At 52.1% G+C, this 14,743-nt stretch overlaps 1 protein-coding gene across 5 annotated transcripts in view; it reads left to right on the forward strand.

Moving 5' to 3' along the window:
* The first annotated feature begins 4,024 nt into the window (after nucleotides 1-4,024).
* The window catches only part of ARHGAP40 (Rho GTPase activating protein 40), a 34,952-nt gene continuing 24,233 nt past the window's right edge, over nucleotides 4,025-14,743 (forward strand). For 2 of the 5 annotated variants that reach the window (XM_082773584.1, XM_082773585.1), the window contains exon 1: nucleotides 14,112-14,493. In XM_082773584.1, the coding sequence (XP_082629710.1) occupies nucleotides 14,378-14,493 (116 nt within the window). In that variant the 5' untranslated portion in view covers nucleotides 14,112-14,377. Of the gene's footprint in view, nucleotides 4,131-9,262; nucleotides 9,389-10,673; nucleotides 10,840-14,111; nucleotides 14,494-14,743 lie in introns of those variants that run through there. The other 3 variants (XM_082773588.1, XM_082773587.1, XM_082773586.1) reach the window with 3 other exon arrangements.

The following is a 14,743-nucleotide window of genomic DNA, read 5'->3' on the forward strand; positions in this document are numbered from 1 at the left end:
ACTCGTTTCTATTGCTTGGATTTTTGAATTAAAGCCTCTGAGTTACCCGTGTTTACTTCTACCAGCTTTGCTGGCTGCTTTATTAGGCTAGAATAGTTAAGGACTGCTATCACCTTAAATTGCTGTAGCTGTTTGACTAACCACGCCTTGAAACTGACCTTTAGCATGGAATCAGGAATATCTCAAGTCGAGGTATTTTTGACTTCGCTAGCATCACCAAGGCAATACAGAATCAGTGTGGTAAGATTTTTTTCCCCCATTATTGTTGCTTTAAAAATAGAGGGAAAAATGCTAAGAATGAGCCTAGGCTTGGTCAGAGCACCATTTGGTTCTCCTACAGATCTTCACAAATGCATGTATCAACTTGGACAGAGCAGCCTGAAGAACTGGAGTTTAAACTTGTCCCTCAAATGACATAATGACAGCAAAGGGCTTGTTAGTTTGTTGGGTGGACAAGAGAAGGAAGCAGTTATGGTCTCACACCATTTATATCCTACTGAAAACTGAACCTCTTAATGAAAATATCATTGTCGTGACAATTCTCTTTCCCTTTTTCTTCACCAGCTGTTGTGCACCATGGTTTCTTCTCTCATCTGGAATTTTCTCAGCCACTTGCTCCAGATCTCTAATGTCCTGAGGATTCAACTGCTGCCATCCTCTCTGTTTGTCCCTGTCACTCAGCTTTTTGATTTACTGGGTGACAATGCTGTGAAAATTCTGGGCTCCTTGAAGCTTGAAAGCAGAGGGCTGTTAACTTCAGTCTTGGGGATGAGATTCAAGAAAACTGGAATGCTGATGAAGCTCAGAGAACCACCTCAGGGTGGAAATGAAAAAGGTAGTCCTGAGACCATTGGCAGCAATCCTTTCCAGCGTCACTGAAAGCTACTACAGAATGGCAGAGGGGGGTTATACAGTATTGAGTGGCTGTATATTAAACGGACCATAGCCAGTAGCATCTTGTCTGGTGCTTGAATATGTATTCTGCTACATTTCCACTTCAGAGAAGGATGAGTCACTTTTATAATGATCAAACTCCCCTCTGACACTACTGATACCTTCTGTTTACCACCACTGATTTGAAGCCAGTAAGAACAAGGTAATAACTCTCAGCAGTTGTTACTGGAGTTTAAATGCAATACAGTCCAGTGAATATTTTACTTGTACCACAATTAAAACTTTTCTGATCTCTAACTTGGGTGTTCTCAGAGTAGGAAACACCTTTTTCAATGCTCAATTCTAACAGATGAAGCAAGCCCACCTCCACTTAAGAAATGATTAAGCCCTCAGTGGATGCAGAGCATGCATTTCCTCTGCTTCTATCCGGAGTACACCCTTTCAGCGTGTCTGACGAGCAGATTTAAGGTTAGCTGGGTGGTCAGTGAAACAGCTCGGTTCTACCAGTTGGTGGGGCCACAAGTAAACGGGCAGGACGGGGATAAGGTACAGGTTTGTTCCCTGAAGGTTTATCCAGCCATCAGTCCATAAAGAGCACAGCTATTTGCTCTGTGTGTCGAGGCACACATTCAACAGACTCTTTCCAAAAGAAGTGTTAAAAATAGGGAGTCATACCCCACAAAACACACTGCCACTTGAGAAAACATTTGTCTCTGCTCCCGCTGTAAACACGTCCCTCCGCAGCCCTGCATGGGCAGGCTGTTTTACCAACCCATACTAATTACGCAGCGCGCCTTACGGCTGCTTATTTTTCCCTCTCCGTCCCTTGAGGTCCACACACCGAGCGTTCACCCGCTGCGACGTGCTTTTAAATACAAACCGTGTCCTCGCAATCTTTACGAGAGCGCCTCCTTTATTTGGAAAGAAAAACAAAACAAAAGCCGTTCCCCGCCGCTCCCTGAGAACCCCCCAAACCACCTCCTCATCCCGGGGGCCACCCAGGGCCAGAGACCCTCCTTCAGGGCCCCCCTCGCCGCCTCCTGCCCGCTGAGGGGCCGGGGGCCGGGCAGGTGCCGCGGCGAGGCCGCCCCGGGGCGGGGAAGGCGCCGCCCGAGGCCGGGCTGCGGGGCGGGGAGGAGCCGCGGCCGCCTGAGGGGACGGCGCGGGGGCAGCGGGAGCCTGCGGGTAACGCTGGGGGAAAGCGGGGACGGGTCCGAGGGTGGTGCTGGGGGGGGTCCCGGGGCTTCTTTCCAGGATCAGAGGGGGCTCGCTGGGGGTGCCTCCCGCCTGCAGGGCTTGGTGCTCCGCTATCTGCTGAGAAACCCTCGCGGCTTCATCATTTGGTTCCCAAACCAGAGAGCTCCGAGTTAAAAATGCCGTGCTGCGGCCAGCCCAGCGAAGGGGGAGATAAACCGAGGGTGTGGGTAACTGTACGGGGGTCTGGGTGGCATCGCCGCTTGTTGGGTGGCACGGTGATGGTTTAAAGCCTGCTGGTGCCAAAGCGTGTGTCCAGGGCTGCTTTTGGTCTGTGTAAGCGCCTGGAATAGCTGCAGCCTGGCTGGGCTGTGGCTTGGGTTCCCTGTCCTGGCAGCGAGGTCGGTGCCAGCGTGCGGAGCCTGCCCGAGCAGCCTGTGAGGATTAGTGGCTCACACCGAGTCCCCCGGTACCGCAGCTATGGCACGGCGCTGCTGGCTTCTCCTGCTTTTCCTCTCTCTGAGCTGTGGGAAACGCCGCATGATTGAATACTTGGGTATTAGAAATAAAGCTTCTCTGTGTGGGTTCTGCTAAAAGTAAGACGGAAAGCAGTTCTGGCTCTGTTTCGGGACTGTGGTTTTTGCTAGGGGTCAGTGATGCGCAAACCTGAACTGGAGAATGGGCCCAGAGCTACAAAGGTGGGGACTTGCTCTGAACCTTGCGTTTGTCTTTGTTAAAAATTTTTTCTGTCTGGGAGTCTGGCCGCAACGCCTGCCCTGGAGCCGGTTAAAGTGGAGCACTGAGAGTCCACAGTGTGAATGCAGCGCAACCTCACAGCTACCTGGTGCTAGTCTGCAAGTACCTGAATAGCACTGGTGAATTTGTGCTTTGGTTTCTCCTAGTTGCTGCATACAAAAGCTGTTTTTGTGGCATTAGTAGTAGCATTAGAGCCTGCAGACCCTCGTGTGGTTGCAGAGCTTCTTCTAGTGTGCATGCTTGCAGTGATTGCAAGTAGAAGCTTCTTTAAAATGAAGGCTTCTCTGTAATTGTGGATTTAATTCACCTGTGAGGTCTGTTCAGCTGGGGTAAAGCACTATTTCTCATGTGCACTCAGCAGCCTTTGTTCCAGAGTGTTCCTGTGCTGCAGCAAGCACGGATCTTGCTACCAAAGCCTGGAGGAGCTCAGAGCACAGCGGCAGAGGTAGCTGCTTCTGCCCGAATTGCCTTTCCTAGCTGTATTTTGGTGTTTCTTTTGTCTGGGGTTAGGACTTCTGGGAGACAGCAGCCTGCCTGTGCGTATGCTGAACTGTAATGCTGTAATGTAGCTGTGTCGAACATTAATTAATCTTTATTTTTTTCCATTCTTATTTGTAAAGCATTTACTTTGCAGGCATTTTATAGAACAGGACTGGATAAGCGTCCACTAGGAAGTTTTCTAAGTTGAAAAACCTAGAAATGGGTTTTGTTCTCCACTGAGCTCTAAACTCTGGAAGAAACTGCTAAAAGACCCAAACTCTAACTCAGTGCAAACTGGGATGAAGTAACGTGTTTTGATGGATGCAGATGATAAACACGTCCCAAAAGCAGCGTGTCAGAGCGCTTTGGGATAAGGCACTGCAGCGCGCTGTGCTGCCTTGGCGGTGGGGCCTCGTAGGGCCAGCTGGGCTGCGTGCTGCACTGGGGCTGTTTACAGCCTTCTCCTGGAGGAGTCATGGGATGATTTAACTGGGCTGACATCTGGTTTGAGTGAAGAGAAATTGGGGTTCTTATGTCCAGCTGCGTGTAGAAAAACAGTGCTTGAGAATTGGCTGGTCGTGCTTTGTGCCCCAAGAGGGCGCAGCAGCTCAGTGCTGGGTGTAATCAGGAAACTTGAGGCTTTTTTTTTTTTGTGGTGGTGGTAGTTTTGTGTGTGTTTCTTTCTTTGAGGTGGTGTTTCTGCCACTGAAAGGAAAAACCCGTGAATGTTGGCTTCCAGTTCTCAGCACCTTTGAGTAGTTGGATGCTCGATCACATCCTTGTCAAAGCAATAGAAATCGAAACAGGTAAGGGTCCAGCTTGCCGTGAGGAAAAATAATGCTCTGAGTACAGGAGCAGTGCTGTTGTGATAGTTTGTGACTGGTGTGACTTGCACTGGATCCCTCTGCTCTGGTGGGGTGAGGAGGGAGCTAAGGGTTACGAGTGGAAATGCTAAACACTCTTAGCTTTTCTTAATCCTTTAAAACTTGGGGATCACAACGCATGACCAAGGATGCAGTTATATTCTAGCTCTGTATGGCTTTTAGGCTCTCAGTTCAGCAAAACTTTTGCTCGTTTTGGGATGTTTTGGCCCACGTGCCAAACTCCAGGCAGTTTAAGTGCTTTCAGTTTGGAGACATAAAAATGTCTTAGCTGTGACATGGTGTTGGAGCTTTCCTGTTGCAGATGTAAATTCCATATGGCATTGATTCTTAATTGAAACCTGCTGGAGTTATTTTTAATCGTGCGATGTATTACGTGAAATATTCTTCATGTAGCTGACTTGAAAGGCTTGCTCTTAATTAGATGTTTCTAATCAGTCTGTGGTGCTCCTTTCCGTAATGCTGTGCCTTTCTAAGGAACGTGACTTTGATTTATATAAGCCACTTGATTTCTTAACTCAGAAATTAGCCTCCAGCTAACCAGTGCCAGGCAGGAGCGTGAGTTCCACTGGTCTGTGAGTGTTAAATAGGACAGGAAAATGATTACTGAGGAAACACATCTACATATCAGACACAACCCGTATGTTTTGTGTCTTATGCTGTAGACTTCAGGTGGTCATTCAGAGCATCGTTAGCCATGTGGCCGAGTCCTTCCAGGTGAGTCGTGTAGTGAAAAAGCTCGTCTGAAATCTCTGAAAGCTCTGGGTTTTAGGTTGGGGTGTTTGTAATGCTTTCTGGTATTTGCTGTTCGGTAAGACCGTTAGGTCAGCTCGCAGGGGAGCACGTTTTGTGATTGCAAAGAGGTTTGGAGAAAGAAATACAAAAGCTGATGCAGCTAGAAGCATATTCCCCAAAGCAGATTACTCCAAGAGTCTGGAATGTGTTGGTGGGAGGCTTCGGTTTTAGCGAGACGTTGCTGTGTGCATGCAGGAGTTCTTCCCCTCCGAAATAATTGTTTCCATCTGCACAGCTTGTTCCACCAGCGCCTGGGCTTTGGGCTGCGTGTGAGATGTGGGGCTCTTGGTAAAATGAGGGTCTTCCACTAAGCCCTCCGTGCCAGCTGTGTGTGAAGGGAGCTTTGCTGTTATCCTATAGGGAAAAAAAGAGGGCAGTGCCCACTGGGGGAACTTGTAAAATAAGCAGCAACCTGCTCTGTCTGCCACGTCGTTTTAAAGGGTTAAAGGGAGAAGTTTTGGGACCCTCAAATCTCCTTGCGTAATGTCTGGCAACCGCTGATGTTAATTCACAAGTTGGAGTTCTTTGTTTAGTTTTTATGCAATGGGAAACCATCCATCGTACCTGGAGGTGTCCTACGGCGCTGGTATTGAATACTGCGGCTTCTTCTCCGGGAGCTGGCCGGGTGGGCCCACGCGCTGCCATCCTACGGTGGAGCCTGAGCAGAGGGAGCGGTACCGAGCAGGCAGCGCAGCGAGAGCTCAGCATTCCAGAAAACAGCTTGGCCGGGGCCCAGCCACATGGATTCCTGTTTGCTGAGTTCTGCAGCGCTAATGTGCTTAGCGCTTTGTCCCGTTTTGCCCTTTTACAGACCGTATCTCCTGGGACGAGGGACGTGGTTAGCAACGGAGGGTCGTGCCCACACGTTACTGGTGTGTGCAGTTTGGGATGGGGCTGCCAAGGAGGTGCTGAGCTCAGTGGTGAGAGGCAGCTCACCCAGCACGTGCTTGTGGAGCAGCAGCAGCAGGGCAGGCAGCCCGTGCTTTGGTAAAGCCGTGGCAGCAAGCTCCTGAGCAAGCGTTTTGCTTTTTTTTGTCATGTTTCTGTTCTCCCTGCCCGCTCACCTGACGCAGCCCAAGAGGGAGAACCTTTTAACGAAGAAGCAGTGTGATGACACAGACTGGGAGCACCCGGCTCCCTCGCCTGAGAGGCTGTTTCACGCCTGCTGCCTCCTCTCTGAAGGGCCAGGCTTCTCAATTAGCTGATGCCAATTAGTTGGGGTCAGGGCAGTGCCCGCTTCCTGGAGGGGGTAGCACGATGTGGCTTCAGTTCTGGGTGAGCCTCCACCGCGCTCGGTGTGCTGTGGGTGCGGAGGGCACGCGTGAGAGGGAAGGAAGGAGGTCTGTGGGGGGGCACTGAGGCATTCAGAGGGCTGTTTTGTAGGGCTGCTGCTTTGGGGCAGGGCGATGACTTTCACATGACAGCTCTGGAGCTTGTGCTTGCTGAGGGTGGCTGCCACCCGGCTGCTGTCAGCTCTGACTTCTTCAAGCTGCTCTCTCAGTGAGCTCCTGTGCTGGTGTCCAGAGGTCTCAGATTTCTCAGCACAGGATAACGCCTGCAGCTGGGCGCTCCCAAGCAGTGAGAAGTCAGTTCCCTTACACCAGCATGTGGAGTGAGGTTACAGCACGGACAGAAATGTGTTTCACTGATTTGTGTGGTGGGGAAGGAGCCCAGGTGTGATACCTGACCAAACGTCCAGCTGGCTGAGCTCATGCATCTGAAACTTGAAATGAAAAACATCCTTTATGGTCCGGGAGGAGAGAGGACTGCACACATCGGGAAGGTGCTGCCTGTTCTTCATCAGGTTCCTCTATAGCCTAGGAGGAGTTAATGTCGGTTCTTGGGTGAACAGAAGCCTGAAACTCTTGGTAGGTCCACAGCAGGTGGCCAGTATATAATGGGACTGGAAGGATATCCTCTTTTGGCAACAAATAAATACAGCTTTGCTGATGAAAGTTGTTTTTCTCGGTCAAGGTAAAGCTCAGACAATGTTAATGTTTGCAAACTGCCGGGCCAACACAGTGGAAGGAAATCCTCGCATGCCTCATAGCGGAAGGTGGCCGCGAGGCTGCGACGTGTACATCCCTGCAGCTGACCCGAGGTACGGTTGTTTTGGTCAAATACTCTGCAACCCTGGACTGGCTCCAGCTCGTGCCTAAGAAGGGTAAAAGCAGATAAAGGTACCGGCTGTGTTTAGGTGCGGCGTTTCCTTTGACTCGCAGGAGGGGAAGGATCCCTGCCACGAGCACCCGCTGCAGGAGCTGCGGAGTTCCCTCGCTGCGCGCTTCCTCCGCTCTCCTGGCTCCGCGGGGCAGGCGTGGAGCTGGCGGATGTTTGCAGGCCAGGAAGAGCCGGGACCGAGCACAGAGCTGCAAGGTCAGCTGGGAGAACCCAAGGCTTTAGTGAACACCAGGATGTTGGGGAAAAAGCTTTTTGCAAAGCTCAGGTTAGCAGCCAGGATGCGTTAGCTGGAAAACAAAAATGAGCCAAGGCCGAATTAAGAAGTAGGATCGAGGAGAATTGCTTCTTCGAGGGTTTTGTTGGCTTGGTTAGGGAGGTTTGTGCAGTTCTGTGGTGGGTTATGCTGCCAGTGGGAACAAAGCAGGTGGCAAGGAAAAGCTGCTCTTCGTGAAGGTCCTGAAGTGTGGTTGCTAGCTGTGGATCTAGGAATATTGTTTAACCTTACGTGAGTATGGCTGGCAGTGACACCGAGTCAAGCAGCACTGTTTGTTTAGCCCTCTTGTCTACAGGGCGATGTACCATACGAATCAATCATTTCATGAGCATTTGGGGTAAAATCCAACAAGGGCTTAGCCCGAGACTGGTGTAACTTGTGCATTTTCTAATCCATTGCTCCGTTACTTCACAAACTCACCAGCTCACGTGCTTATGAGCGAGCCAGTTTCCCAGCTAGCGTCGGGAGCTCTCGCCCTTCTCCTCCATTACGGTGCCTGCACCTCCCGCATCACAGCGGGATGCCCGAGGCCCTGCAGGTGCTGATGGCTCTGCCCGAAAGGCTTTGGGGCAAGCTGCTGTACTGACACCTCCCAGCGTGGCAGCTTGGCCCAGCCCGGTGTTGGGACCCACAGCTCTCGGGCTGGCTCTAACAGCCCATCGGACTTGCTACAGCTGAGTTAAAACACAGTGCAGCATGCACGTGCTTGTGTGCGTGTCTTTAGGTTTACTTTTATGAAATGTTCTTAGTTTCCAACTCAACTGGATCAAAAGAAGCAAAAGCAAGGAAGCAGGAGCAAAGCAAGCAGCACACAGGTGTGTGTAGGCTCTGCTGGCTCTACCTGAGCCCTGGGCCCGTCAGTGCACAGCCAACCCCACCTGCCCTGGGTGGTTCTCTAAATTCTGCCCTCCAAAGCAGTTTGGCAAGGTCTGGCAAGCTCTTTGTTCCCCTCAAGTCCTAAATCATGGCTGCAATCTTCTGGTTTTCATAAAGACTCACGTAATGAAACTTCATCGTGAGTATTTTGGAAAAACTGACCCGCCCCTGGTGAGCTAAGGAAGCCCTGCCTGTGACCAGCTCCATCGGAGTGGCTGTGTTGTGAAATTGGCTCCAGCATTCCCCACGAGCCCTGTCCCAGCTGTCACATCGTTTATAGACCAAACGAGTACAGACAAGCTCCGCGTGGTGGCTGCATGGCACACGTGGTGGCAGCCGGCTTGGGTTTAACCTCTGAGCCTTTGAAGAAGCGTCCCAGTTCTGTTTCTGTCCCAGCTCCCTTCCAGAGGACAGAGGAGGGGAATGTCCAGAAATACAACCCGTGGCGTGCTTCTCATCCCTCCACGCAGAAAACAAGCTTGGATTTCTCCCAGCAGACCTGTCACAGGGATGACAAAGTCGAACAGAAGCCTGTTAGGGCAAATGCTGGCACTCCTGAGTACCGGCACAGCGGCTGGGTATGGGTGGAATAATTGACACTCGCTATTGTCTGCCTGCTAATTAAAAACTTCTGCTCCTAAGCTGGGTTACATGTTCCTTTTATTTTGGAACTGAGTGAGAGGGATCTGTAAAAACGCTGCTCCCTTCAAGAGGGGAGTTTCGTGCTGTCCCCCACAGCCCTTGGCAGGGACAGTGCTGCTAACGCAGTGCCTCTGCTCTCACGTTTCCGTGCTGGGGACCAGCACAGGGAGGGGCTACCAGGCCAGTGGGAGAGGGTGGGCAGCACAGGCTGGCTGCAAGTTCCAGCCGAACTGCAGCCTGAGAGGTAGGAGCCCCCTGACAGCCTTCAGGAGCTTTTCTTTGCTCCTAGGAGAGAGACCCGCATGTGAGCAGAGGGGCATTCAATTCCGAAGCAAACGCCCTGTGTCCAGGAGTATGCAGGGACCCACACAGTAGCTGTTCTCCTCTGGACCTTGAAAGAATGTGGAGCATCTAGGTAAGTGGATTCAGTTTTCATTAGGAATATCTTATTTATAAAAACTTCTGGGGAGGTTTTAATCTTGTAAGGTTGTAAAATCAGTCCAAACAAGCAAAATAACCAAGTTTTTTTCCCCTCCCATTGTCTCAGCAGCCGTGTGGAAGCTCTGGCTGGCCTGAGTCAGGCTGTCAGTTGTTCGTTGTCTCATCGCCTTGGTAGCTTGGAAGCGTTTGCTCCCGTGCTGGCTGTGGAGCTGTGCCATGTGCACGTCTTCTGAGAGCGGCTGCCTGGCATTCCTGGGGCCCGAACTCCCGTGGGATGCCTGTCAGCACCCTGACTCACGGGGACTTTGTGGTGAGGAAATAAACAAGGTGACGGCCTAGCACATCACGGCGTGGGGCTGAGAACTGGGGCGGCAGAGTGAGGGAGCCCCTTTCTGGCCCTCCTGTTTGCAGCTGTTGCCCCATCCCTTTCCTCAGATAGGAAGGAAATCCAATCTGCAGAAAGCAGAGTGAGGGGTGTGAAGGGAGAAGAGGTTTTTTGCAAGGCAAGGCACCCAGTAGGTGTCAGGCGTGTGTTTGAACGGGGAGGCAAACAAGGCCAGCCTCGCAAACCAGCGAAGGTTTCTCATTTTGCAGTCTGAAAATGCCCAGGAGGCAGAAGCACATTCAAGTTAAGTAGGTAAATAGGCCCTGGTTATTCATCAGAATAAGTGTTTTTGTGCATTAAGAATAGCTGCTGTGTCTTAGCACTTCCTCCTATTGTTACAGCTCTTCCTTGAGCAGTGGAAATGTTTTGGGTGGTTTAAATTACATTTACAGTAGTAATTAGGTTTAAACAACATTGCAATTCACTTATCTAAATATACACATGTGTAAAAAGCGCTGGCTTCTTCCTCCTCCTTTACTCCCCTGAGCTGTGGCAGGCTGGCTGGGGCTGCAGGCCGCTGGCTGCTCTTTGCCTTTTGCCTTCGTCCTCAAGGCGAGGTGGTGAACTGCCTGCAAATAACCTTGTGGGTACTGGTGCTTGTAGGAAATCTGCTTAACTTATTTTTATGGCTTCCACATTGCAGTTTCTTGCACCTAATCTGCTCATTCTTGTGCACGGTTTCAATGTATGGTAAGAAGAGGAGGAGCAGCAGGAGGTGGCCGTGCAGCCTGGTGTGGCCAGCGTGGGGATCTCTGCTCGGGGCTGGGGCTGCTGCTGCTGCCTGGGGTGTGCCGGAGTGGCTCTGCCTCTGTCTGCTCATCCCGCTCCGCTGCAGCATCACCTCCACGCTGATACCTGTTTTATTTATTTTTAGTTGAAGATTGATAGCTATTTGTGTGCAAACAAGCTCTGCTTAGGAATCATCCCCTCTTGCTGCTCACCCACCGCCCGAAGCTCTCCCTAATCCTCTGTTTGCTGCAACCCTTCGGCGCGGCAAAGCAGCTTACGTGCCGTGACACGGAGCTCATGGCTGTTTTACAGTAAGTGGGGTCGGAGCCGTTTGTTACGGGCTCTGAGCCATCCTCAGAGCAGCGGGGCAGGGAGGGTGAAGGGGCAGCACTGGAGGGCCAGGACCTCCGCCACCCCCTGGGTTGATGCAGCAATACCAGCAGGAGCTGGGGAGCTTTCCCAGTGAGATGACAAAACTGTGTCTTGCACCACGGAGTAAAATCACCAGCTGGGGCACCTCCCAGGGTCTGAGTGCTGCGTTTCTTGCTGGCTGGGAGATGTTTGCTTGATCTTGCAGCTGAGAGCAGGGCAGTGAGGCTGCGTGAGGCTGCCTGCTGGTAGCTGGGGCCTGGTGCACAGCCACGACTGCAGCTGAACGCTTTGCCCCCGGGCACAGCCTGGGTGCTGCCTTCCTGCCGGGCTGCGAGCAAGCTGGGGCTTGGGTAATGGCACAGCCCTGGTGGCTCCAGAAACTGGAATAATCTGCTAAGTGTAATGGCTCTGCATGGCGGGTGGGTAACGCTGCCTGGGGATTTTCTTGGTACGTGATGGAGTGGAGCAGGGGGATAAATTATTTTCAGGTTTTCCTAATAATATGGACTCCATAAAAATGAACCTCGCCAAGGAAAATGAATTGTGTTTAAGGGATTTCAGCTGCATTCAGGCTTTTTGCTCTTCTTCAGGTTGTAGTGCCTTTGACTTAGGTTTGATTTGGGGATGAAATGCTGCCCTAAGTTCTCGCAGTGCAGCTCGTGAGGTTGAAACCGACCTGCAGGCGCTGACAGCGAGCTCTGTCGGGGCAAAGGCTTGGTGCAGCCCTCCCAGCCTCAGACCCTGGCCTCAGGTCTCCAGGCATCACATGCTTTGCTCAGCTGGAATTCCCAACTATCCGAAAGTGGGTGGGATTTTTTCCACTCTTTTTTTTTTGGTCCTGGAGAAAAAAAAAAGGTTTCCTGAGCAAGCCAAGTCATGTCAGTTTGGCAGGGTGTACAGGTCCCTGCAGAACGAAGTCCTGCACTAAAGCCGTGTTGTTGGCAGTGCTGGGCTTGTACCAGTGAGTCACTGGAACTAACTGTGCCTGCTGGGAGCACTGGTACGTCTCTTTGTTCCCATGTGTGAGTAAGGTGAGCTCGGCCCGGTGAGCTTGGCTCATCTTTAATGCCACCAGGAAGTCTTTCCTGGTGAATGAAAGCTTAAAACCCGGGTTGGAGTATTTAGCCTGATCCGGTCCATCCTCAACTGCAGGCTCATCTGGCCCCTCTGTCCTATTCTTCTCCCTTTCTCATGAAGTGGGAAACAAACTTGCTGCTCATTCCTCTCGAATACCACGAAGAGCTGGAGCCCAAACAGGAGGGAAGGTGCGAAAGGCAGTAGTGGAGGTACAGCTGCTGTGTGCGCACCTCAGTCAGTGAGATCTTGATTTTTCTGCAGTGCTTGCACGCTGCTTTGTGTGAGCAATTAAATGTCCCATTAAAGAATTCTCTTCTCATCCTGTATGCTTTAAATTCTCCCCAGTTTTGCAACAGGCCTGTGACGATGGAGCTGGCTCATCCTCGCGCCTGACAGAGCCGGTCTGTCTGAAAACCTACCAAAAAGTAAAAGCATCTGGCTGCAGTTCTTAAAGGTGATGTAATGAGAAGGAAAACAGCTGAGGGATAAAATAAACACAGTTACAGGCTGTTGTCATGTGTCTCCGGTTCTGGCAGCCTCTGTGTGCTTTTGTGCAACCGAGGCCTAGGGCAAGGTGTGCTTGGTGGGGAGCCTTTTGGAGGGGCTGGGTGGTCCCAGGGCAGGACCGGTGCTTCCTCGAGTGGTAAAGCCAGCAGGCTCAGAGCAGCCAAATCTCCTCTCGTAAATCTGTCCGGTGTTGCCACTCCTGGCTGTCCTGTCCCAAACGCCGGGCAGGCTGTGCTCACACGCGGTGCCTCCTCCTGTCACACCTGGCTCTGCAGCACCCCTCGGCCTGTGAGCCTGAGCGGGAGGGTGAGAAGGTTTCCCTGCCTTTTTGCACCTTCGGGAGGTCTCCGCGTTGGGTGCGTTCTTACAAAGCACTGCCCTCATGTAATTCAGAGCTGTTGTGCAAGCTGCAGCTCGTGGATGGGCTTTTGTTGCAGCTGTGGCTTTCCCAAGCTGGAATTCTCCCAGGCTGATGCTGTCTGTGATTTATCTTGGTGTGGGAGAAGCCACACAGACAACCTGCGTCGTGAATTCGATCCCTTGTGCTACTCACGAGGACCACCTGTGGTGAACAAGCTGAATAAGAAATTTAATGTGGGATGTGTGTGCAAGAGCTGGGGTGTGCTGGGAAGAGGCAGCCAGCTCCAGCTATCTGGGCTGATCTTCCCCCAAAACCAAGCTGTCAGGCGGTTTGCTCATGGGTCCTGGCATGGATTGGGGCGGCCAGGCGGTGTTACTGCTGGGGCAGATCGGCTGCGGGGTGCAAGGTGGGGTTAAAGCGTCTAGACTAAAGCAGTGGCTGAAATAAGGGCTGCATTAATGGGTCGGGAACTAAACTGGGACAGCTTCTTTGCATGCTTTCATGAGGGGCTGTCTGGAGCAGCTGCTGCTGCCCTTTCAGGCTGTGGCAGGCAAAGCAGGCTGACCATGGAGCCAGTCCTGCTGGGAGCATGGGGAACCCAGCGCGTTATTACCTGGGCTAAATCGCTTTGCATGGCTTCATTAAGGAAACTTTAAACAAATAAGTCAGCTGTAACCTTAGCTGCAGGAGCGAGGACGATAAATATCAGGGGAAGGGAAGAGAAACGCTGTGAGAGGGGGTTTGGTGGGGAGAATGGGAATAACAAATAGGAAGAAAGTCTTGTGGGCACCGCGGAGAGAAAGGGCTTTAACCCTTGGCTCGTTTGTGTATGGCTTGTTGATGAGATCTTAAATAGGGATCTGCATCTTGCGAAATCCCCTCTGTAGGTGGTTTGGGTTTGTGCTGCTCTTTCAACACCGGTGTCTTCCACAAAGCTGTGATTTACGCAGTGCTGAGCTACGGCAGGGTTTGCTGACCTGGCTTTTTCTTTTTTTCTTTCTTGTAAGTGCTCTGTTTGTTGCTGGTGTGCTGCTTTTTATTTGCTGCCTCCCTTCCACCCTACACCCAGGCAGATTTTTTTTCCCCTTGATGTTCTCTTACACCTGAGGAGCTGCTACTGAGGAGCGTAACTTGGCAGAGCAAATCCCGTGTGTGGCTCCTCCTTCCCAGCGCTGCTTGTGGGAGTTACTCCTCTCACACGGCTGTGACTCTGGTTAATATTTAGCAACCTTCAGCTTCGGCACAGGCTTGGCAACAACTCCTCGCTACTCCCTGAGTCCTCCGAGCACCGGCTGCTGCCTCAGAGCTGTCCTACAGGCGTGGGCAGCTCAGCCCCTGGCCTTGAAGAGTCGCAGGGGTGCCGGTGGTGCCTTCTGCTCCGCGTCCTGCAGGTGTGCAGGGAGGAGAGGCTGGGTGCAGCGCCAGTCAGCGACACCTGCCAGCTGACAGAGCAGCTCTCAGCAATCGCTTTCAGGCTCCTGGGTTTGGTGTGGCGTGGATGGACTGAGCGCTGCGCCCCTTCCCCTCCGGACATGGACAGGCTGGGCAGGCAGGGCTCGGCGGTGGCCAGGACGCGGATCCCCAGGCCCCGAGTGGTGCTGCAGCCCATCCAGGCGCCTGGCTGCTCGCCGGGCAGCAGCAACTGCAGGTACGGGGCTCGGTGTGCGCGGCACGGCTTCAGCGGGTGGGCATTCCTCCCCAGGGCAGGCTGCGGGGAGGCCCGCGGCAGGACGGGTGGAAACGAGATGGGTGACAGCTCGCTTGCCTCTGGAAAGCTGTTCTTTAAAACTGTGCTCTCGCTGCCTTGCGTATGGAAACCAAACATGTTAAAAATTCCTTTTATTTAGTGTGAGCATAATGGCTTTTTTCCAGTGGTGTCAGTCTGGAAGTCGGACCCG

Source organism: Aythya marila (genome assembly GCF_965140915.1).
Source record: "Aythya marila genome assembly, chromosome: 16".
Lineage (NCBI taxonomy): Eukaryota > Metazoa > Chordata > Aves > Anseriformes > Anatidae > Aythya > Aythya marila.